The sequence below is a fragment of the Belonocnema kinseyi genome, chromosome 2 (genome assembly GCF_010883055.1).
Source record: "Belonocnema kinseyi isolate 2016_QV_RU_SX_M_011 chromosome 2, B_treatae_v1, whole genome shotgun sequence".
Classification (NCBI taxonomy): Eukaryota; Metazoa; Arthropoda; class Insecta; order Hymenoptera; family Cynipidae; genus Belonocnema; species Belonocnema kinseyi.
Window position 1 is genome coordinate 58,790,163 of NC_046658.1, and position 25,719 is coordinate 58,815,881.

Sequence of the window (25,719 nt, forward strand, 5' to 3'; positions counted from 1 at the left end):
CATGACCATCGCTCAGGAGATGTTGAATGAAGTCAATAATGATATTCACCGGATTTGGCCCCCAGTGACTTTTTTCTTTTCCCAAAACTGAAGAGACCCATGGAAAAAGCGTTGGCACAAGTGGGATTACTTTGAAGGGGACAACATAAATATTGAGGAATAAATGAATATTTTTTTAGAAAACCATAAAGTCACCTTATTTTTTGAACACACCTCGTATATTTCTTTGATTATTTATATACACAAAGATACAAAGAATAAAAAATAACCATTTGTTTTAAAGTTAATAGAAAAAGAGTAGTGGGATCTCATTTCCGAAACGCGCGCGGAAATAACTCTTGAAGCAAATTGCACATTTCTGGCTTCTGAAAATAGTGTTGGAAGTATCAATAAGCAAAATGTTGTGCCTGAATGTTTACAAAATGTATTTCTACTTCGGGAAATACAAAGGGTTTTCGGCTTATCGGCGGACCAGCACTCACAATAAAAGTGAGTGTGACAGATAGTCGTAGTTGTAGGAGTAGCACTAGCAAAGCAAAGGTCTCATCCTATAGGTACGACTGCTTCCATAACACTGTCCGATATGGATTTTTGCACTTGACAAATGATCACTGATTTCGACAAGTTTTTCCCTCATAAAATCTGAATTTGGTGACGGAAGTAGGGAATTGGCTCTAGTTTTCAAGAAAAACGGGGTCAAAGGCCCCCCTCCCCCTCCACAAAAAACGAGTATTTGGCCATTTTTGAGGACGTGTACAAATGTAACGTGAGCCAATCGAACCTTCTAAGGGGGCCTTCCATAAACCACGTGGTTGCTTGGGGGGGGGGTCTACGAAAGCCCACGCTGGTTCACATAAGGGGGGGGGGGTACGCGTACGAGCCTGCGAACCGAACCGAGTGCCCCTTCCCCAAGTCTTTTTTTTTGTTTACATTAGTTAACGAGTCGAGGAAAGAAAATTCTGGCCGCAACCACATACGCGGTCTAGCTACCAATCAGAATTTTTTGTTTTATTTTCGTTTTACAAGAAATAGAAAAAAAGCACGTAGCACTCTGGGGGGGGGGGGGGCGATAATGCCACGGTGGACCACATGGGGGGAATGGGAGTCAAAAAGTGGCGAAAATTGGGCCTCGTGGTTTATGGAAGCCCCCTAAGATGGATGAAATGAAAACTTGGTTCATGGCCTTTCAGAGTAAAAAACAAAAAATCAGGGCCCATAATCTTGAAATGGTCGGGAACAGACTTTGTACTTTTTTTGCAGTTGGTTCCTCTTAAAGATAACCTTTTAGTTGAAAATTTTATTAATTGTTTAAAAAATCGAAAATTTTGTTAAAAAGTCATCCTTTTTGGTGCAAAACTTACCTATTTTGTAGAAAATTTACTTGTTTTTGAACATTTATATTTTGATGCTGAAAAGACAACTAAAATTTTTTTCGGGTGGAAATTTAACTATTTATCTTTAAAATGAAAATTTAAATATTTCACTGAAGATTAATTCGTCTTTTGACTTGAAGGATCAACAATTTATGTGTGTTTTTTATGACTGAATCGTCATTTAAGTTTAAAAATTCATTTTTTTGTTTCCCCGCTTTCTCCCGGTCAATGTTCGTGATTTCTGCCTGTTCGCAAAAATTAATTCTCTGCGAAATCCATAGTTTTTCCATATATTTTATCTAGTGCGGAAGTCGATAAACATCAGCAAACCTTTTTGCAAGAAATCGATTGACTGTAAATCATATAATAAGTATGATAAGGCCATTTTTGTGTCTAATAAAGGAGAATACGGAGATGCGTTTTATGGCACAGTTAAATGCAGGGGCGCAAATCACGCGTTCATGTCTCTGGATTTATATTTCCTAAGACCAAGATATGCAAATTTAAAAATCCATTGATAAAACAATTTTGTAAACAAGTTTTCAAATATTTTTGAAACACTAATTAATAATTTAAAATTGCAAGCGTCTGAAATTAAAAAAAAAATATACGAACAATTTTGGACAATTTAATTAGAAAAAGGAATTGAATTGTATAATTTCTAAGTCAAGGCGCTGAAAATTTAAAAATTTGAATTTCAGTTGAAGAATCACGAAACTAGTATGATTTTAGATGAAAATTTCGAAAAAAGGACATTATAAAACGTTAAAAATGGTATATTTTAAGATTCGAATTTTAAAAATTGGGTCATTTAGAGTTCAAAGGAATTGAAGTTGTATTCTTTATAATTAAAAACGTTCAAAATTAAATAATTAAAGACTAAAAACTTTTGAATTTCAATCATTTTAAATTTAATTCGATTGAAATTTGTCAATTTAGTATTGAAAGCGAAATTCAATCTTTCAGTCAAAGCTTCTGAAATTCTAGAATTTTAAATTCTTATTAAATAATAAAATTATAATTTAACATGAAAGCTGATTATACATATTTGTCTAAAATGAAAAAAAAAAGAATTATTCTAAATAAAACCTTCAAAATTAATAGTAAGTTTAAATAAAAAACATTAAAAATAAAAGAATTCCGTTCCTACTCCAGAACGTTAAAACTTAAAAAATGGGAACTTAATTTAAAACTGAAAAAAATGTAGTCACCAAAAATTGTGATATTTACACTTTTTATACGAAAACGCTAAAATTTCAATTATTTTAAGTAAATTTAAATCGCTTAAAAATTCATAATTTAAAAAGTGCTAATTTTACTTTTCAACAATCAACCGACTTAATCCTAATTGCACAAAATTAAAGTCTATTAAGGGTAGATATTTTAAATGTATCATTCACCATGAAAATTCAGAACTCTAAAATTGTAAACATATGAAACTACCAACATTATCCATTTATTGGTGCATCAATTTCAGATAGTTCAATTTTCATCTTTTTTCTTTTAAAATCAATTTCTAGTTTTTATATTCTCATCATTTATGATCGAGAAAGTATTAGAATTGTCGGAAATTTGACATTACAATTTTTCAACGGATCTCCACGTTTCGAGACCCCTTGAATCCGAAAACCAAATTTTTACGATGGCGGCTGTCTGTCTGTCCGTCCGTCCATACACACGATAACTCTCGAAAAAATGAACGGATCAAATCCATCTTTGGCACACTTTTTTTAGGCCCTAAAAGAAAGGACCAGTTCGTTAACCAGTCATTTTTGATAAAAAGTCAAAAAGTGAGCGCATTTCGAAAATTTTTGAGACAACTTTTTTCTGAATTTGAAAGTTCTATGTACGGATATTTATAGTATTAAAAAGAAAAAACCATTTATCCTAATGACTTTTTTCGATAAAAAGAACATTCTCAGAGTTATAGCATTTTCAAAAAATTTTTAATCAACCGAAAATCAAAATTCTAAGCCAAAAAACGCACGGTATGAAAAAAAGTCAAGAGAAGAAAAACATTTATTTGTGAAAGCTTTCGATTGCACAAAAAATAATGAAAAATCCAAAATTCCATTTTGTGGTCAAACTATGTAGGACACGAAAAAAGATAAATTAGCAAAAATTGTTATCCCAAAAAAGATCTACAATTTCGTTAAGAATCACTTCTTGATAGGACGCGTACTTTTTGTTTTATTCGTGAAAAATAACGTTGAAAATAAAAAAATAAAATAAAAATGTGTGAAAAAATGACGAAAGTTACGAGAAAAGATTGAAAAAAAACCTGTTTACAAATGTCTGTCGGAAATCGAGCGCGCAGCGCGAGTGTCACGATGGGAATGTGTACCTCAAAGCCTACAGAGCTTTGAGAAACATAATCTTCGACTATACTTAATTAGGTAGATAATTCCAGATATGAAGACGCATAATAATACTCCCATCTAAAAGAGATCTTTTTGATAAAATCTAATTCAAGCATTCCAAATGCAAAGAACAAATATAGAATGTGCCTGCGAAGCGGGCAGATTTTTTATTTCAAATCTTCCTTTAGAATTATTATTTATTCTAGAAGCTTTTGAATCAAATATAATTTAATTTAAAATGATATTTGTGTTTAAATCTTTAATTGAAAATCGAACAATTTTAAGATCTATAATGTAATTTCATTTGTTGAAATTGTGCAATTTTATGTTTTTCAATTCGAAATTGCTTTATATTTATGTCTCAAATTATTAGATTCAAAATTGAGTGTCGAGGCTTTGAATATAAAATTCTGAAATATTTGAATTTGAAACTAAAATATTGTGAGATTTAAAGTTCAAAATCTCCAAAAATTAATTTAAGAACAAACTATAACTTCAAGGACTCAAAGATTAAACTTCTTTAGAATTACACATTCATAACTATAACTTAAAATTAAAATTATAGAAATTCTAAAGACGATAAATATAATATTGATTAGTATCATATCATATAGTATCAAGTGACATTTAAAACGACTGGATAGATTCTTTGGCTGAAAGATTTGATTTCTGTCAATCAAAAATCATTGTCATTTGCACCGTTAAAAATTGGAGAATTTTAAATAATGCGAGAAATTTTATGAACCTTTAAACTTTAATTATTCTATACACTTTGAAAATTATATACCTTTTAGTCGAACACCTTCGAAAATTACAAAATGCGCTAATTATGAAATACGATAAATCTCCCGGTGTAATATTTCTCTACCGGCTTTATCCTGATTCTACCGGGTGGCTGACCACCCTGAATATGAATGGATATAGTATATGCGGTATACTCAAATCTAAAAAATGACATCCATTTTTACATATCTCTTACAGGTTATTTGATAATTTAGTTAAAAATAACAATAACGAAAGGTTTCCCTCAGGTCTCAGTGGAACGTTCCTAACCTGAGGACATTTGATACATTTCGGAAACAATCCTGGAACGTTCTGTACTTTCAGGCATCCAATACCTGCCAATGCCTTCTCTGATGAGAATGTAAAAATTGGCGATACGCTTCTTTTTAAAGCAGAACTATTTTTCTACGTTTATCTGACTAACTCGTGAGTCACGTTTTTTTTATCAAGGGTGTTACAGCAATTGCTGTGCTGCAAGAAGTAGTACTTGGTACTGCGCTATGCATACATATTTTATGTATGATAGGTTAGGAATCCGCTTCTCAACTTTCTCAACAAATAACACCGAAATTGTTATCAACAATTAAAATTTAAAAAAAAAATCAAATTTACAAGTTCTTAAATTCTGACATTTATAAAATCAATTTTTAAACAGGTATGAAATATTATCAGCGCATGTCATTATCAACACCTGCGATATACGGCTGGCACTTAGGAAAATAAATTGTACAAACCTCTCTTGTATTTTCCCACATTATCCGGGAGCATCTATCAATTTTCTCCGTATTTCCCCAATAACTTAGGGTCACCCACATAAATAATAATAATAATACTTTTCACTCATCTATTATCATATTTGTGGCAAAACATCGCCAATCCGTCACGTGCGTTTGAGGCTCTCTCACGCGACCGATTGATGGGGCCTCGGACTCGGAGGGGCAGGAGAAAAAGAGCGGGGTTATTTAAAATTATTAAATCTAAACTTGCAATCTTAAAAAAGTAATTTATGTGTTTTTGTGATTCATTTTAATCTATTTATACAAAAAATTGCAAAAATAGTGCAAATTTAAATATTTTATTAAATTTTCAATAACTTCCGTAATAATGAATATTTTTTAATGTTCTTATTCTAATTTTAAAGGTATTTTTTTACATTATCGCAGCAGCTAATGAGCATAAATCTAAACGAATTTTCTATCACAGTGCAAGAACTTGAAGTTGGAAAAATTTGAAAACATCTTATCTCTAGGCAAATAAAAAGAAAAAATTGAATAGATATATCTTCTAATGGACTTTAACAGATAATGTATTGTTATATATTTGATATATGTACGATCTAGAAAAATATCTTTATATTATTGTATATTATTATTGATATATTATTATATTTTTTAACACTGAATTGGCTGCGGCTAAGTGTTTATTATGTATTATTATTATGTAATAAAATAACAACAGAAAAATAATATTAAGGTAAATATTTATTTGTATTTATGTTTCATGATTCTTTTACAGGCACTTTTGCTTTAAATAAGCACTTCCACAAACATACATACATAACAAAATACAACACTACGTAGTATTACAGAACAGCCACGTTTATATTCGTCCAATGTGAGATGGTGATTAATATTTACAAAAATGTAGATTAGGGTATTCTGAAAACGTACATTAATTTTTCTCCACGGATGTAATATAATTTCAATAATATTCAATCTTGTAAAAAAGTTAGGGTTCTGAATAAAAATAATGATTTGTTGGATAGGCCGCATAAAATGTTCTAATTCATTTCCAAAATGGAGGTTCTAAAAAACAGTTTAATCTCAATTTAACAAACTCACACCTTCATCATATGGAAATTATTCTACGTTATATATAAATTAAGTATGCATCCTATCTAATAAGATTAAGAATCACTGAGAACTTGCGAGTTTAACCGCAGCTCTATTTTAAAATTAAACCCTACCGAACATGTATAAAATAAGCACCACATGCCAACAGTTTTAAGCTCCTTAAACTCACGTACACACTCTTACAGAAACATTCACAAAAACATTCATACAATCGTTCAAAATATCTCATAATTCCAAATGCATTCGATGAACTTCGAAATCGCGCAATAGAAAAATACCTTTCTGTGGTCGTAGCTACAAAAAGACGATATAAAAGTGAACTGACTTTATAAGTACACTTCAGCGTGATTCGATCTTAATTTCCAGACCGACAAATATACGGATATATAATAATACTGAGTCTGAGCTCGCGTCTACTTGCGACCGAATATCCCGTCGCAAGACCCGATACATATATCGATGTTACATCCTGCACAGTTAAAATTCACAATATTCTGGAATATTGTTTAAGTATAATTGATTGATGGAGGGCTAACCTTTGAGGTCTTGTGGACGAGAGCACAATAATATCTGTAAAAAATGTATTTAAATAAGAATATGAATGATTGCCTATTTCGCTACGACGCTAAGCCATGGGCGAACTGTACGTAGAAAAGTCTAAAGCCTCAATACTTTAAAGAGGAGTCGCCATGTGTCGTAGATTATAACTTCTTTGTGCGACTGCCGTTAAAGCTTCTGCCATTGATGTTCCTGTTTCTCGTACCATGCTTTTTAAATTTCCGCTTTCCTTTTGCAGCAGAAGATGTGGGTGATCAAACTCCTGTTTAAAAAAATTCAAAGATTAATTAAAAATGTAATTCAAATATAAATATTGATTGTTGTACTTGAGCGAAAAATTTAAAATTATTATTATTATTATACCATTAGGCCAAATCCTTTCTGGGATAAGCATGACTCACACATAATGATCTAAAGTCATTATGCAAAGCTTTAGACTCGGGCCCATTAGTATCCGAGGTCTTTTGTTTTAGGCGTTTCTCGCTCAACTAACACTCTTCATCTTATATTTCTTATTAACTATTTGTCGCCACAGTTTTCTGTCATGGCAGATCTCTTTATCTTCCTTTACATTTTTACATTCATACATTATGCTACTATTTACTTTACCTAGATATACTTCGACTTTGGGCAGTCCAAAAGCAGTAAGCGCCAAACAGTAAATATTTCACAATGAAGGTAAACGCGTTTAAAGTTAAATTAATTTAATTCAATTAAATTAATTTCAATTAATAAATTAAATTCTTACATATTGTTAGCATGATTAGTAAAGCTATCTTTTATGCTGGTATGGATAAAAAAGTAGTTAAATTTACATTTAAAAAATAGTTATTTGTGGTAGCCGCACAACATGAGCATGTTCTAGTGCTTGCGGATTAAACCTAAGCTCGCTCTTTACAAGCGGCGTGCGTGGATCTGCATGTATAATGTTGGATCTCAACACATTTTCTTTTTCCTTTTTAGTGCCTTTCGTGCGCTCGATTCGCCGATTTGAATAGAAATATCACGTTCGATCCCCCACCCGCTTTCCGTTTTTGAGTGTCACTACAAAAAAAAAACACTAAATGCCATGGAGGAGAGCCGTCTTCATGGCTCTGGTATATAATATACTATTTCAAGCACCTTTTTACATTTCTAACACACACAAGAAATTAAAAATGGATACCTTGTTTTGTAGCATCTATGCTAAGCAGGTTTTACGCAGAGTGAGCTTTCAAAATAAAGTAAGTGCCACAAAACACAATCTATTCACCTGAGCGAGTAATCACAATCTGCACAAAGCTTTAAATAATTATATAATGATTTAATATTTTAAATAATATGAATGGAATAAAATTGTAGTCTTATAAACTGTTTTATACAATTTTGTATTAAATAAACAGCAAAACAAATTCAATTAATTATAGTTCCGTATTTATTCATAATTGAATTCGATGTAAAAGCATCAAAACTATTCATGATGCAAAACGAAGTAAGCGACAGGTGTGCACTTACTGTATTTGGACTTCGCATTGCAATTTTAAAATGCACTTACTTAGTTTTGAATCTTATAATATTTTCATAAGAGACACTAATACAGTAATCTTACGCCTATTTGAACGGCCGTTTGAAACTTTTTCAATTGCGTATGTTCTGAAAAGCGCGGGTCTTTCTGAAATAAATCAAAACTATCAATTATAATACAAAATTTTTAAATATAATTTTGACTTTTAAAAAATTAATGAAATAGGATCTAAAAAATAGCTTGTTACATTAAATAATTTATTATTAGTGTATTACTACAAGTTTATGCTTTCTAATTATAAATAGACCCGCGCTTTTCGGCACATGTTGAGTTAACAGTCACGGTCCATCAGTAATTTTGTTGACGTACGACGTGACAAATGTAACATTTTCTTGAGGTTGTATAATTTGCCAACTAAAAGTCAGTACAATAGAATAAAAAAAGGACTCAAATATTTCGGGAAATAGTAAGTATTGTAGCATGACGTAACGGCCAAGCTAGGATAGGTGGAAATGTCAGGAAGATTCGCACAGTTCTTGACATAGGAGTGCATACGCATTTTTTGATAAAATATTCTAAACGTAAAAGAAAGTTATGAAGGTCTGAATAGTAATATTTTTCAAGTGTAGAATGCATTTGCGCAGTTCTGTTTCATCCTATTATCGGTTGAAGACACACTAACCTGCAATTTTTGATATTTTAGTTCGTGACACTGAAAGGTCGTCAAACGAAAAAAGAAAGGAACATGACTGAGAAAATAAGTCTACACTTGAGAAATATTATTATTCGTATTTATGACTTACTTTCACGTTTAGAATTTTTTTCCAAAAGTCCCTATTTTAATTGGTCAGCCACTGACTCGGGCCTGGCCATAAAGCCCCCTCAGGGACGGTTGTGAGAGGTGACGGAAGTGCGCAATTTCAAATAAGCGTGTATAATAGGCGGTTTCAAATAGGCTGAAGTTCTCTGCATATGAAATATTACTGTGTACAAATATTAGTTACGTCAAATTAGAACTAACAACGGATTAACTCAATTTTGAAAAAAATGGCGCTTACTGCTTTTTGGATCGCATACAGCCGGCTTGTTTCGTCAGTCGTTCTCCATTCATTCTATTTCATTCCATTCATTATATTTCAGCTTACTTGCAGCCACCTTATCAAACGCTTCTTCCAGATCAACAAATGCACAGAAATTTTGTTTGTTTACCCTCAAACTTTTTTAATGAATTGATTTGTCTCAAGCTAAATATCTGATCCGCACATGATTTTCCTGGTTATAAATCCGCATTAGACTTCCCAGAGATCTTTTCTTCTGTTACTTTAATTATCCTATTAATAAGTATTTTTGAAAATACTTTGTTTATGATATCCAGCAATAGCTGATGTCTCTGTTATTATTGTAATTATTTTGATCTTCCTTTCCTCTGTATATTGGGACTATCATCTCCTTTTTCTAGTCGTCTGGAACTTCCCCCATCTCGATACACATATTTATCAAATCGCAACAAGTCAAAATTCAAAAATTTTCAACTCAAACGTTCAATACTGCACAAATTAATTTTCCAAACAAGATTAACTTCAAATTTTAAAATGAACAATTTCAAAACAGCATACATAAAAAATTGTTTAACTATTGCAACTTTCAATACGAAATTGTACAAGAATGAGAGATTCAATTGTCTCATTTATAAATTTGGAATCTAAAATTGTTCAATTCTGTAATTCTTGAATTTAATCAAATAGCTATTAAGGCTTTTCGTTGAAAATAAAACTGTACAAGTCTGACCAATTTTAATTTTAAACCGGACAGTTTTTAACGCTCAAATGAAAATTATACAACTGGAAGCGCTCTCAGTTGCAATTGAATGCTTCCTATTTAAAATTATTGTTTGTTCCAATTTGAAATCAAATCGGAACATTTTTAAAGATTGCAATTTGATTGCAATTTATTTAAATAAGATTTCAATTGGATATTGTACAATAATGTCTGAATCCACATTTATAGAATTTCAAGCCATCCTAATCCACATCCATAGTTGAAAATTGAGAAAAAAAGGAGTAAATTTAAATTACAGGAAAAAAAGTTTTGCTTACCACAACGCTGCCGGCATCCATAACCAAAATGCGATCGCTGTCCATGACTGTGTTTAGCCTGTGAGCGATCGTAAGTACAGTGCACTTTTCAAACTTGGTTCGAATAGTCTTTTGGATCAATTCGTCAGTTCGAGGATCGACGTTGGCAGTGGCTTCGTCGAGAACAAGAATGGGATTATTTCTGGCAATCGCTCTGGCTAAACAGACCAGCTGTCTTTGGCCAACACTCAAATTACTTCCACCCTCGTTCACATGAGCATCGAGACCCATTTCTTTAAGTTCGACCTCCTCAAGAGCTTGCCACAACATGTGATCTGGATAAGCGTTGAAAGGGTCTAGATTGGACCGAAGACTTCCAGCAAAGAGGAACGGTTCCTGCGGGATTATGCTGATCTTTGATCGAAGATCATGAAGTCCAATTTCTCCAGTGTCCACTCCGTCGATTTCAATACGACCTTCCACAATTGCAAGCCGGAAAAGTGCGGAAATTAGAGATGATTTTCCGGCACCAGTGCGACCGACGATTCCTACCTTTTCTTTCGTACTAATCACAAAGTTCAGGTTTTTCAAAACTGGAGGCTCCAAAGGCGAATATCGCAGAAAGACTTCTTTGAACTCGACCTTTCCTTCATGAGGCCAATCGTCGTTTGGTTTTTTGTCAGGACTGCTTTCTAGAGCTGGTTCGCTTTCAATGTTGCTAAAAGATTAATGATTTTATTAATGCAGAATAAAGGGGAAAAAATCAAGAAAGAATCAATAGATTGCTACGAACCTGTACTCGAGAACTCGTTCAACTGAAGTCATCTGATTTTCTAACTCTGCACTCTGTCTCATTCCCCACTGGAACATTCCAGTGAGACCGATACTCTGAGTAATCGCCAATCCCACATTGCCACCTTCAGTCTTGTCTTCACCTCCCATAAAGAGAAAGCTCAAAGTTACCAGAGCGATATAAAAGAGACAGAAAATGTCCAACCAAAATCCAAAGGCACGAGAGGAAGCTATGAAGATAAACCAGGCTGACGAATGAAGATCCTGGTGATGATCAAACTCTTTTGTGAGGACTTCTTCTGCCTGGAAGGCTCGGATTGTTGTCATTCCTTGAAGAGTTGCATTCAGATGTCCGAATACTGGCGATCGTGCTAATAGAAAAAAATATCAGTTAGTAATTTTGAGAAATTATTTAAATTATTTGGTGATCTCCAGATTTTTTGAAATCTAAAAGACTTACTGACTCCTTCAAGACGTTTGACACTGCGACTTGTGGCGAGGTAAAAGACTCTTAAATAATAAAAGACGATACCAATGAGGAAGGTGGGTATCAGAAGCCAAACATTCGAGGCAGCGACAACGACAATGATTCCTACAAGTGAGAGGCCGATCTGAACACAGTCAATTAAGGCAATCGGAAGCATTTCATCAATAGCACCCATGTCCTTTGAGAATCGATTAAGAACTCGTCCTGAAGAGTTGGTGCTGAAAAATTTCATGGTTGCTCGGCTGATTGCCCGGAACATCCGATCGTGGAGTCTCTTAGAAGATCTCATGCACATTGAGAAAAAGGAGAATGAACGCACAACTGTTATAACAATTGTTAAAAGAGTTAGGCCAGAGTAGATGTAGATGCAAGTTTCTCGAGAAAATGAGCCTTCCCAACGGATCACCTGCCCTCCTTTTATCTCCGACTAAAAGTCATTTAATCTTAATTAGAATATACTTTCAAGAATAAGAAAATGTGAAAGCTGAACGCAAAAATGTCAGTTTTCAAGCTAGAAGTGTTAAAGGTTATAATAAATTGTACAATTTATTCTTCAATTGATACGAAATTGATCTGAAATTAGATACAAAATATTGGAGAAGAATGTTCGTTCTTTGAAATAAATATGAGGTTTAAAAATAATTTTCAGATTACCAGAATGCATCTTTTTTCTAAAGAACAATCCAATTTCTAAACAGGCACAATTCAAGAAATGCAGCAATTTCGGAACGATCGCAGACATTTGACATTATATTTTCTTTATCCGACGTGAGAATACTTGCACTTTCAACCGAACCCAAGATAACGTTTAAAAATTGAAAAATGAAAGAGGAAAATATTTTTCTAAAATTCTTAATAGTGGATTTTCTCAAAAACCCAAAATTTAAACATTTTCATTTTATTTTTTGAAATAGCTGGCGTTATTAAGTACATGTCGTGAGTTTCGTTCTCTGCTTCATATTAAAAACAATTATTTTGAAAAAATTGAATTTTTGCATTTTTCTCAGAAACAAGGAATGGTGAAAAAAAATTCTATATAAAAAATAAAAATACTTATTACTCTTTTTTGACGGTTTCCATTATTTTCTCTCGTGATATGGTTACGTTAAATAAGAATAATAAATGTTTAATACAAAAAATGGCTCTGTTCCGAGAAAATATTTTTAGTGTGACGGTATCGCATAATTGAAATCAACCAAATTTATTTTTAAATTTAGTTACAATTTAGTTACAATTTAGTTACAATTTTAAGATAGTAAAAATGTTTTTTTAATCTTTGAGCATTAATATGTATTGAAATGAATAGTTTCTTATTTTTTCGGATTAAAAAAAATGCCTCTCGTACTGTGTTATCGTGATCTACAATTTAGATTTTTTCGAAACAGAATAATTTTTTTAGACCACACCTTCTTTATTCTTATTCAGCATACCCCTATTTCGAGAGCAATTGTTTATTCTTGCAGAAAATTAGGAAATTATTTTTTAATCAGTATCCAAAGCCGATTTTGAAAAGTAATGCAATTTTAATCTCAAAAATCTCGGCCGATTTTCTCGGAACTTAATATCTCGAAAGCATGATTTTATTTTATTCTTAAATTAACAAATGAATTTTGCAAGGCAATCCAGCAGTCAAGCAAGGTCCAATTTTCGATTAGTGTCACTTTGAAAATGACAACTTCGACATCCATTTCCTCGAATCTTGATAACTTTTCTGATAATATTTCTTTGACCTCAATTAAAAAAACACTTAGGCTCAATACTTTTTAAAAATTAAAAAATTAAAATTTGAGCAAATCTTTTTCACATGGCCTCTACAAAATTTCTATATATTTTTAAAATGTTTCAGCTTTTCAGGACTTCTTTTACCTGTCTAATAATGTTTCTCAAATTACTCTTGAATAGTTTGTTGTTGTAAATGAATAAAAATACTTACTTTCTCTTCCATATTCACCCACTGAGCGATAAACCAATCTCCACCACTGGCTGCAAGTTGAGCCCCAGTACAGAACAAAAATATCGTGAGAATCACGCACCAATTTCCTCCTGCTTTAAAATAACCCTTGTAAACCCATCCGCCGACATTGCCTTTCGATCGCATCTCTGCTTCCTGTAAATAAAATTCATACAATATTTTACAACCATTATAATACGATTTATAACAACCTTTTACAATCTTTATAATAAATACAAACCTCTTCTGGCTCGATGGATGCTTTTGCGACATCATTCGCCATGAAAGAATTTATGGAAGTGATACTTCCTTGCCTAGAAGTACATCTGCTACCAGGCACAGAAGCTACCTGTTCTTCTACTTGCTGGGCTTGAGATTCCAAGAGTTGACCGAAATCGACTCCCAAAGCTCCCAACTCTTGAAACGATCTAGATAGAAAAATCGATTTAATTAAAATGTTACACAATATTATGTTCTACTTTCCAAACAACTTTTTATCAGGGAAGCCATAAACTAATGTACTTGATAAAGTGACTAATTTAAGCTGAATAGTTACTAAAAGTGACTCGCAAAAAGAGGTCTAAATATCAACAGAAACACTTATCTGTTCAAAAATTTCAATTCCATTACACATTTAATTTATAGTTTTGCATTTACAACATGAGATGAAATTCTATTGCTGAATTCGGGGGTGAACAATAAGGTCATAAAAGTTATAATAAATTGTACAAGTTAAAATCATTATTTTCAACAACAAAAAAGAATTTTTAACTAAAATTATGCATCTTCAACAAAATATATGTTTTTAACAAAGCAGTTATACTTCCAACCAAGTACTGAAATTTCCAACCAAAAAATCAATTCTCGACAAAAAATGTAATAGTTAATATTTCAACCAAAAAATACACATATTCAACAAAATGGTTGAATTTTCAATCAATACAAATTATTAGTCTTTAATCAAACAGTTGCACTTTTAACAAAAGGATTCATTTCCACTAAAAGACATGAATTTTAAATTAAAACAATGAATCTTCAACCAGAAAACTTAATTTTTAATAAAATAGTTGAATCCTCAACCAAAACTGATTATTAATTGTTAACTATTTTTAATCACAAAAGATTAATTTTTACCTGAAAAAAGTAAATTTTCAAAAAAATTTTAATTTCTACCAAAAGAGATAAATTTTCATCAAAAGTATTATTAGAGTTAAAAAAATTGAATGTTTTAGAAAAGATGTATTGTTGACAAAAAAAAGGTCATTTTTCATTTCCAAGCAAAGAAATCGAAGGTTTCAGCAAAAATTGGAATTCTGGTTTGGAAAAAATAAATTTACAAGAAGAAATTTAATTTTCAACCATAGAGCTGAATTTGAAATGAAGAAGAAAGTAAGTTTCAACCAAATAGTTGCATACTGAACTAAACAGTGCACTCTGAAGCAAGAAAAACGAAGTTTCAATAAAAAAAGGTGAATTTTTAACCAAATAATTGAATTTTCAAATAAATAAACGAAGTTAAAAAGAAAACAAGATTGAACTGCAACCAAAAATAGTTTCAATTTAAACCAAGCAGTTAAATTTTTAACCAAAAGAAAATTTATTTTCTACCAAAAATATAAATTTACTAATTTAAAAAAAACGAATGTTCAAGAAAACAGTTGTATTATCGACAAAAAAATACGACTTTTAAATAAAACAGTTCAACTTTCAGCGAAATAATTAAATTTTGAACAAAATAATTCAATTTTACCCAAAGATAGTGGAATGTTCTTACTGGGTTCTTTGAATTCAGTTCGAATCTACGAAAAAAAAACAAAAAAAAGAAAAGTTTATTTTAAATCGGGGGGGGGGGGGGGGGGGGGGGGGGGGGGGGAAGAAGAGTTATTTTAAAAAGAGAAAGAGGAGAATAAGGGAAAGATGGTGAAGTCATATATTGAAGTCATGTTTCTATCATAGATTACTACAGATTTAATATCAAGTTTAATTAAATTATATTTTTTAAAGATAATATCTAAAATGAGATGGATTAAAGTGATTAAACTGGCCATTTCCTTTAAAAAAGTGACTATAGGAGACGTCCACAAATCACGTGACTCAGGGTGAGGGTCAGCAAAAATATCACGGAAAATCACTGGGGGGAGGGGTTAATACGATCACGTGACGTTTTTAATCATAAATTTATTTCCAGAAAAAGATTATAAGAAACACAATTTCTGACTAATTAACCTTCTTATGTAAAAAATAACATAATTTGCATACTATTTTATCTAACAAAAGTTAGTTATGTTATTTACAATTACGTCATTTTAAAAAAAGTGATAATGGGGGGTTGGGGTCAGCAATAATATCATTTACAGTCACGTGGGGGGTCGAAAATTTGCGAAAAATTTATCACGTGATTTATGAACGGCCCCAAAGTGACTTTTTCTTAAAAAAGTGACTTTGAAAAAAGTGTCGATGTGGCAGTCCTGCTTATTATTCATATCCTACTAGCAAAATGATTTATCAAGGCATTTATGCGTCTTTTAAATACGTAAATGTCGTAGTTGCATTTCAGAAAAAAAACAATACTTTTACGCTAATATGTAATAGGAGAATTAAAGGACTCGAGAAACTTACCCTTCAGCTTGAATTATTCCATCCTTCAAAACAACAATGTGATCCACATTCCGCAAATACTGCAACTGATGAGTAACAAGAATTCTCGTTCTGTTCCGCAGATACCTATCGATACAATCTTCAAACATTCGCTTTCCTACGTGTGCGTCGACAGCACTCAATGGATCGTCGAATAAATAAATATCCACGTCTGCATAAACTGCACGTGCAAGGTTTATTCTGCAAAATAATGTTAACATTGAAACTTGTGTATATGTGTATATATTAATTCCCAGATTTGTTATTGTGAAACTTTGGAAAAGTGCAAAGCAATCTCTCAACAGTTCATATGGATCTCGCTGGAGGAAATTTATTTATAGACTAAAATTGATTTATAGACTAACCTGGCTCGCTGCCCACCAGAGAGACTAATTCCTTTTTCTCCCACGATAGTTTTATCGCCATAAGGCAACAAACTAAAATCTCTCTTTAATTGGCATACTTTTACAACTTGCTCGTAACGAAGTTGTTCGTATTTCCTGCCAAACAAAATATTTTGCCTGACTGAACCAGCAAACAGCCATGGTTCCTGACTAGCATACGCAAGACTACCTTTCACCTTGAACATAAAATTGTCATTTAATTTCCTGGTTATCATATTGAAATAATTCAAGAAAATATGCATGGGAAAATATTAGAAATAATGCTGATAAAAAAAGGTAGAAACCTGAACAGTTCCATCATTCAGCGGTAGTTCCTTTAATATAGCATTCAATAAGCTGGATTTCCCCACGCCAACTTGTCCGACAATAGCGGTTAAGTGACCAGGTTTTACATGCAAATTTATTCCGTGTAACGTGTCCTCTTTATCGGTTTCCAACCATCTAGCACAGCCATTTTTCACTAATACTGAACCTTCGTGTTCCTCCATTTTCTCATCGACCTTATTATTGCCGAACTCATCTATTGTATTTATTTTCTTATCAAACTTGTGTACTTCTCTCTCAGCAACTTCCTCGTATCTCATGAAGTTTTCCAATCGTCGAATAGACACACAAGCTTCAGCTACTTGCGTTATTCCTATAAGAAAATTCGATCATTTAAACTTACAGTACTTTACAGCTGTGGAAAAGTAAAAAAATGACGTTACTTGGAAAAAATGTACATTCATTATGCCGGATTTTAAACCATTTCTTACAAGGATTTTAGACTTTTCCTTTTTGGCGATGAAATGAAAAAAAATGACTTAAAAAGTATATGGTTAAGTTCTTATTTTTTAGGGGAAAATATTCCCTGCAATTCTATTCTTTCTGATTTTTAAAATAATTAAATATTCTTCAAATATGTTTATTTTTTTTACAAACTGGGTTCTATTAAAAAATTGTTTTAATGATTTCAGCAATAGAACAATTTACTTTCAAAATAGGAAAAAGTAGAGTTGTAGAGATTGTTTTACTGGAAAAATAAGCCATCATTCCTTCAAATTCAACCATTTTTTAAAAATTGATAAGAAACGATAGTGGGAAAAAAATCAATTGCAAAAAATATTGTTAAAATAAATCTTTTTCGTAAGTTGTACCCTTTTTTCATTAAAAATAATAGTTTTTATTTGAAATGACATCATCAGAAAGATTTTTTTATCCTCAAAAATCAAAGAAAAACTTCTTTTCAGGGATCTGACTTTTGGCACGACAAATAATTAAAATTAAAATGAACTAAGTGTCTTTTATTTTATTTTGTTCAAGATTCCAATCAAAAAATGGTTCCACTTTTTCATTTCTAAACACATTGCAGTTCAAAATTGTTAAAATTTAAGATATAAATCAATTTTTTACAGTTTAAGGATAAATTTTATCTTTTTGAGTCGCTCAAATTTGGAATGATTTACTTTTGCTTGTTTCCAATGAATAATTGTTCAATTCTAAAATACTTTAAAGAACGAATATTTGAATATCGAAAGTTTTCATGTCACTATTATTAAAAAATAATAACAATAATGCAGATTACACGCCACTTCTGAACATTGAATATCTTGATATGTTTATGTTTCTGATTTTATTGAAAAATGAACAACAAATTAGATTCTCTCGCATCTAATTCTCATAAATTAAAGACTTGTTCGTCAATAGTAATGGATAAATAATGGTAAATTGTTTCCTGATCTAGTCAAACTATCTATTGCATCAGAAATCCATAAATTAGTTTCGGGAAATGAAATTAATTGAATAAATATTAATTGCAGATTTTTGTTAAGAATTTACAATGAATTTTGAAAAAAAATCCGAATACCCTTTAATTATTAAAAGACCAGCTGTTGATAAAACGAGTAAATGAACCATAAATTACCTTGAGGGAAAAAGACAGTCATCGTTTGCCGAAGAATATTGTAATATGCAGTCAACATGAAGACTTTCTCGGCAGTTATATGTTCATCATAAAGAACATAAGCCAGGACCGTGATGAAAAGAGATAATCTCGTTGAGAAGATGATAAAAGACGTAATCATACCCCTGATATAGGACGTGGATCTTATGACATTTATCTCCTTTCTGAAAGAATGAGGAAAGTGTATTTAAGCCCACAATGAGTGAAAAAATCGATGAAAAAAACAATAGGATCGTAGATAACGGTTTCAAGTATGACATGTTTACCTTCTTGCCTTTTCGATTAACGCACTAAATGGCTTCTCCCACGTGTACATTTTGATCGCTTGAATGCCGCTGATTATCTCGTTTGTTAATCGCACTCTCTCATCAGTTCTAATCGCTGTTCGCAATCTTAGCACTGAGGATTTCTTGCCCAAAAATCCTGAAAAAACAAAGTCTCAATCAATCAAATTTGAAGAAATTGTTGCACCAACAAAATGTAAACCTGCTTGGAAATAATCAAAATCGAAGATTAGCTTTCCAGATTTTTGCTAATAGGGTTTCCATCAATATTTATTACCTTGTAGTGGTATAAACATGAGAAGTGTCGCAACGCCGATTACAGCAGAGGCGCCGACTTCTTGGTACATGAAGTAAGTAACAATTATAGTTTCCAGAGGTCCAATCCATAAATAATGTAAGAAAATAATTGCAACGTCAAATCGATTTACGTCATTGGAGAGGAGATTTACGGCCTGGCCAATCGTCGTTTCTCCTAAGGCAGTTTTTGACAATCGGAGAGCTTTTCTGTAGATGAGAGAGCAGCAAGCGATTCGCATTTTCATTCCCATGTGGAGGATTGCCATCATGTATGGATGAATGACGAATATGTTGACTGCGGAGCACATTATCACTCCAAGTGCGTAAAGGTAGGCTTCTTCGTAAGTTACCAGATTATCGGTCTGGTAGAAACGCAGAAGGCGACCCAGGAACAACGGCTGCATCACCCTATTAACGAACGGAGTCAATATTAATTTTCTTGTGGCCAACAACCAAAGCATCACTCAAATTAGAACACAAGGACGTTGTTATTTTTGTTACAGTTTCTGCAGAAAATCCATTAGGCTAAGTAAGTTTGCGAAGAATTAATTATCTTTGGAAAAAAGGCGTGGTTTCAAGGAATACATAACTTTTGCAAGTCGATTTTTACAGGTTATTGTAATTCGATTGAAAAATGATTCTCCTCCTACAGCACTTTTGAACATACATTTTTAAACTTATAAAGTTTAAAATTTGTAGTAAAAATTGTTCAATTTCGAACTCACATGCAATAATAATTTTTTTTGAATGGTTCAAGTACTATATCTTAGACATTTGTACATAATATTTTTTATTTTAACGGATAAGAAATAAAAGGTGTTTTAAATTTAAGTAGTTTAGGCTATTCAACACTTTGAAGTATCGAGATTATTTATTTCTTCAGGATTGAAACGTTTTAATTAACATTTTTAATTTTGCCCTACATCCTTCTTAGACAAGGTGAAAACATCGCGTTCGTTTAAAAAAAATTTCCCATAGGACTTTTGTTCATATTCTCCTTCGAAATATACCCCTGAATAAGGATCAAGATCTTGTCGGCCGCAAAAACTGGTCAAATTTGTTTAAACAAACTTTGTTTGTTTAAAACGTAAAAAATGCTTTTTTTGACCCGAAAGCATTTTTATAAGGTTTTTTGGGCCATTCTAAACATTTTTTGTCTCTTGTCGTTTTTTTTTGTTGTAAAATTGATCGTTTCCGAGATATAAATAATTTAATGTTTGAAAAATCGAGAAAATGGCCATATTCGAGACTTAAAAACAGTATTAAAAAATCAAATTTTCGAGTTTGCCAAAGTTCCTAAATAATCTTTGAACATCCCTTAACAAAATCCTGAAGAGTATATACAGATTCTTTAATTCTATAGCTTAGTTTCTTAATAATTAAATAGGCGCTCCCCGACCAGGCTTGCGGGCTCGCTGCTGTTGGCTGGACTATGGATGTGATCTCTGGAGCTCGCTGAGTATGCAGGTCCAATCTTGCATAAAATACACAAAGGAATTTGACTCTTTATTCAGTTTTGTGCCTTCTTCAATCGCGGACGGATTAACTATGTCATTGCAAACTTTTATCTGGGAAAATTTCTTAAAGCCTAGATATAAAAGTTTGAATTTTGAAAATTTTGGATATATGATGCATGAAAAAAGTGTATTATTACCAATATTTAAGTTAAAAAATTCCGCACAAAGAACACATAAGACACTCTATAGTCCAGCCAACAGTAGCGAGCCCGCAAGCCTGGTCGGAGAGCGCCTATTTAACTATTAAAAAACTAAGATATAGAATTAAATAATCTGTACATACTCTCCGGGATTTTGTTAAGGGGTATTCAAAGATTATTTAGGAACTTTGGCAAACTCGAACATTTTATTTTCTAATACTGTTTTTCAGGCTCAAAATGGCCATTTTAGCGATATTTCAAACATTAAATTATTTATAACTCGGAAACGGTCAATTTTAAAAAAAAAATGACAAGAGACAAAAATTTTTTAGAATGGCCCAAAAAAGCTTAGAAAAATGCTTTCGGGTCGAAAAAGGCAATTTTTACGTATTAAACAAACAAAGTTTGTTTAAACAAATTTGACCAGTTTTTGCGGCCGGCAAGATCTTGATCCTCATTCAGGGGTATATTCCATAGAAGAATATCACAAAAAATCCTAGCGGAAATTTTTTTCAAACGAATGCGACGTTTTCGCCTTGTCTATCTTGAAATAATACCCTTCAAAGTTGAATTTAGTCACGGTTTAAAGTTGACCTCAGGTGCAAAAAGGTTGTACCTCCATTTTCTCAGAACTCTATGTCTTTATCGAATCAAACTTTGTTTTGTTTCTATTCAAGAATTGAGTATACAAAAAATGAATTGACAGTGAGAAAAGCTTTTCCACTCATTTCATCAGAACTCCATGAATGTAAAGCTTTTTTTTTAGAATGTATTTTTAAAATCTAGTTTTAATTATAGTTGTTTTTAAATATTAATAAAGTAAACTAGCAATTATTTTCAAGTGAGCAATCCAGGTATTATACATGTATTGTAATTTAAAGTTATGTACCCTTTGTGTTGTCTATAAAATAAAATTACTGGAAAATTGGGTATAATTAAACATTTTTTTATTTTCTCAGAACACGTAGGTAGCAGCAGTAAAACGAAAATAGTCCAACTTTGGCTCAAATTGGTTTTACAAAAAGCATGAAACTTGGTGCATGTGTTCTTTGTACCTTAAACAAAGTTGTGGGATTGGGTGCTGATAATTTTTTTACTTTTTATTTTTGAAAATATCAGATTTTCAAAATAACGAAGATAATGAACTTTTTATTTTTAATTATGAAAAAGGGAAAAGTTGAAAATTAACCAAATGGCGATCGTTTTTAATTTTTTCTAAAAAATAAGAGAGATGAAATGGTATCTTGTTTATTTTGTAGAAAAAAATATATTTTTCAAAAAACGGCAATCTAATTAATTTTTAACTTTTAATACTTTTTTATGAATGGTGAAACCTTAGTTAACTTTAAAAATACTGTATTTTAAAAAAATCGTAATCTTTTTTTTTTAAGTTTGAAAAAATGGTTGGCACACGATCCTAAAACTTGTTTTAGATCACAAATAACACATTCACTGAGTTACATTTTTTAAACAATTTGAGTCATATTTGGGTGTAAAGCTGCTACAATAAAATTAAAATTGGGAGTCGGATATTAGTTTCATTCTAAAATTGAAAAACCTAGGGACTTAACGATCTAGCAGTCTCCTCTTTTTCTTGCAGATCAGGCATAGTTCGCCCACTGTGAATTGGCACATAAGGATTTTTGATTGGACGATAATAACGGATGAGAAGACTTAGGAACAATGGTTGCAGCAATCTGTACGTATAAGAGCAAGATAATTGAATTTCATATTTTAAATCAAGAATTTAAATTTAAAGTTTCGAGGTTGATAATCCTGAAATTAATACGATTAAAAATAGGAGAAATGGGGTTGCCTTACCTGAGTAAAATTTCCATTATGGCTAAGAAAATTCCATACATGGCTACTTTGGCACCAAAGCACTTGATCAAAACTCGCATCAAACTCGGTTCCTTGTAAGTTGGACCACCTTCTGCAGTTTTTCTTTTTCCTTTTTCATTTTCTTGTTTCTGTGTTCCTGGCAATTGAGATTTGTTCAAGCGTCTAAATTCCTCTTCCCAAACGGATGTGATTTTTTCACCAAGAATATTACTTGTGTGTTCCTTGAGTGGCTTGTAAAGATCAGTCACCTCCAAGTCTCTTTGGTAACCCAACCAAAATGTTCGGAGGATCCATCTATTAAAATAAGTTGTTGAAGTAAGATATTTAATATCCTTTCTAAAACAAAATTATGTAACCAAATATCACGAAAATATCGGACACATTACTGTCGAAAACCTGACTGGTTCTATACTGCGTGAATATGATTTTTAATTTTTTTTAGTTTTTTTCTTTTAAATTTTATGAAATTTTGTAAATGACAATTTCCAAATGAGGAACTTTAATTCGTAAAGTTTATTTCTAATAAAGCACATATGAATAGTAAATAATTATTTGATAATAAGGCCAACACTTCTGTTCTTAACTTTTTGATCAGATGTTTTAAAATTGTAAAAAGGATTCTATTCATAACCCTTTGACCATTTTAAATGAGGTTATATATTTTTATCTATTAATAAAGATTATGAATTTTCTACACCATCAATTTAGTGAATCAAAACTTTCAAAAAAATTATTTTGTTTCATGCTAAAATTGATTAATGAATTTTTGAATCATTATTAATAAAAAGAAAACTTTAGTTATTTTTTTTCATCAAGAAATAATGATATTCTAAATATTTTTCGCACATTTAAAGAGACGAGAAAAATAAAAAAATATGGACAAAAATGTAGAATATCTTAATTTACGAAGTGATACACTGACGGTGCGGCAAGAAAAAAAATTGACGGCAACGGGAACAAAAAAATTACCGGTACTAACAATAAGAAAAAAAGCTTTAACTGATTTAAAAATTAAATGTAAATTTAAGATGATTTAGACAAAAATAAACTTTTCAAGACTTTTGACAAGACTTTTGAGTATTTCCAAGAGAATCTAAAAAATGTTTTTATTTTTAAAAATTAATTTTAAGGGAAAATTGAAAAAGATTTCAAAGCCTTTGACATGATTTCCTTAAATTTCAAAAAAGAATGCAGAATTAATTTCTGTCAATTTCCGGACGGGTCTGAAATCTAAAAAAAATCTTTTTGAATTGTTGAAGTAACGTGGCATAATTCTATTTATATAGTCCTAAAACATATAAAAAAATAAACTTAAAAAATAAAAATAGTTATTAGACATTTTTATCTTGTATCGAAATTGATTTTCCCCTCAAATTATTATTTGGTTGCAATTTTTGAACTTTCTGGAGTGAAAAATCTTTTTTGGTTGAAAAATACAACTTCTTTGTTAAAAAATCGTGTATTGTTGAAAATTTATCTTTTTATATAAATTCAATTTTTTTTTATTTGAAACTAAAATGTTATTAGTTAAAATTTCAACTAATACATATTTAGTTGATCATTCATATTTTTTGGTTGCAAATTCAACCGTACTTGATTAAAAGTAGAACTAATTTATTGAAATTTTATTTTTTTATTTCGGATTTGTCATTTTGGTTCAAATTTCATTTCTTTAATTGAAAATATAACTATTTTGTTGATAATTCTTCTTAATGGATAAAAAATTAATCTTATTGGTAGAAAATGAATCTGATTGCGGATTCAACTATGTATTTTGTTGTCAGTTCGTCTTTTTTGGACAAATTTAACTGGTTTTCATTTAAAATAAAAATATATTTTTTTAAATATCAACTATTAGATTTTTTTGTTAAAGAATCATCTTTTTTGTTTGACAATTCAAGTATTTGGTTGAAAATTAACATTTTTATTGAAATTTTGTTTCGACATATCTGAAATCTTCAAAAATCGTTTGGAATTTTCTCAAGAAATAAAAAAAAATTATATTTATACAAAGTTACAAAAACAAATAAACTTAGAAAATAAATAGTTATTCGAAATTTCTATTTTGTATTAAAAAGTACTTTTCCCATCAAAACCGTTATACAATATGGACAATTCTCTATAATATTTATATCATATTTCCGACTTATTTATTAATGCTAGAGGATAGGGTTAAGAATAATTAACTGTGACGTATGTTCACTGTGACTAAAACTAAATGGGAGAGTGGTTTCTATGCATAAATTGCCAGGTGAAAAGCTATTTAATCTGAATCCCATAGTTTAACAAGAACTTTGAGGATTTAATGATTCTTATTGACAATCTCAAAGACAAATACTATTATGGATAGATAAGATAATACGTAAACTTTCACCTATGTTTCGATTTAATAGTTTTGTTGAAAATTCAGAACCGGATATTTACGATTCATTAAGTGAAATTTTTAAGCTGTTGAGCAGTAATAAATGTTTAAAGTTCACAAATCTAACTAACTATTTGTTCATCAAAATTAAAGAAAGACATTTTTATTTTCCTTTAAAAGTCAGAACTCCTAATTAAAGATATCAAATCAAAACAAAATTCCTAGGAAAAATTTTTCAAAATAGAAATTTTAATTAAAATATTTTTAATAGATTTGAAATAGCAATTTTTGTAGGGTTGGCTAGAAGTTTCGAATTGTAATTTTCCAATAAAAAACTATTGACTGGACTTTTTTGTCTTTATCAAAACTAAAATTTTACCACGGTTTTCAAGGAAATAATTCTATACTTAATGTATAATATCTTATCCAAGTAAGGCTTTAAACAAGTGTAGAATGACACATAATGCATTATAAACCTTGCAAGTCACAACAGCTCACTGTAGTGATTGGAACAGAAGGAAAATTTTTTTCATAGCTCAACTTGAAACGATATTGTCT

The 25,719-nt window shown here is 31.1% G+C and overlaps 1 protein-coding gene and 1 long non-coding RNA gene across 5 annotated transcripts in view; both read right to left on the reverse strand.

The window, feature by feature from the left end:
- LOC117167840 overlaps positions 1 to 5,402 on the reverse strand; it is a 6,524-nt gene extending 1,122 nt beyond the window's left edge. The window contains exon 1 of the long non-coding RNA XR_004466439.1: positions 5,251 to 5,402. This is a non-coding gene — a long non-coding RNA (uncharacterized LOC117167840). The remainder of the gene's footprint in view (positions 1 to 5,250) is intronic.
- Positions 5,403 to 6,315: 913 nt separating this feature from the next.
- Positions 6,316 to 25,719, reverse strand: part of LOC117168450 (probable multidrug resistance-associated protein lethal(2)03659) — a 28,256-nt gene continuing 8,852 nt past the window's right edge. For 3 of the 4 annotated variants that reach the window (XM_033354104.1, XM_033354106.1, XM_033354105.1), the window contains exons 3-16: positions 22,779 to 23,093; positions 22,529 to 22,654; positions 19,281 to 19,708; positions 18,986 to 19,142; positions 18,681 to 18,883; positions 17,062 to 17,414; positions 16,739 to 16,953; positions 16,356 to 16,574; positions 13,978 to 14,164; positions 13,719 to 13,892; positions 11,759 to 12,212; positions 11,300 to 11,669; positions 10,528 to 11,224; positions 6,316 to 7,189 (exon numbers count right to left, since the gene is read on the reverse strand). In XM_033354104.1, coding sequence (XP_033209995.1) covers positions 7,043 to 7,189; positions 10,528 to 11,224; positions 11,300 to 11,669; positions 11,759 to 12,212; positions 13,719 to 13,892; positions 13,978 to 14,164; positions 16,356 to 16,574; positions 16,739 to 16,953; positions 17,062 to 17,414; positions 18,681 to 18,883; positions 18,986 to 19,142; positions 19,281 to 19,708; positions 22,529 to 22,654; positions 22,779 to 23,093 — 4,045 coding nt within the window. In that variant the 3' untranslated portion in view covers positions 6,316 to 7,042. The remainder of the gene's footprint in view (positions 7,190 to 10,527; positions 11,225 to 11,299; positions 11,670 to 11,758; positions 12,213 to 13,718; positions 13,893 to 13,977; positions 14,165 to 16,355; positions 16,575 to 16,738; positions 16,954 to 17,061; positions 17,415 to 18,680; positions 18,884 to 18,985; positions 19,143 to 19,280; positions 19,709 to 22,528; positions 22,655 to 22,778; positions 23,094 to 25,719) is intronic. The other variant, XM_033354107.1, reaches the window with a different exon arrangement.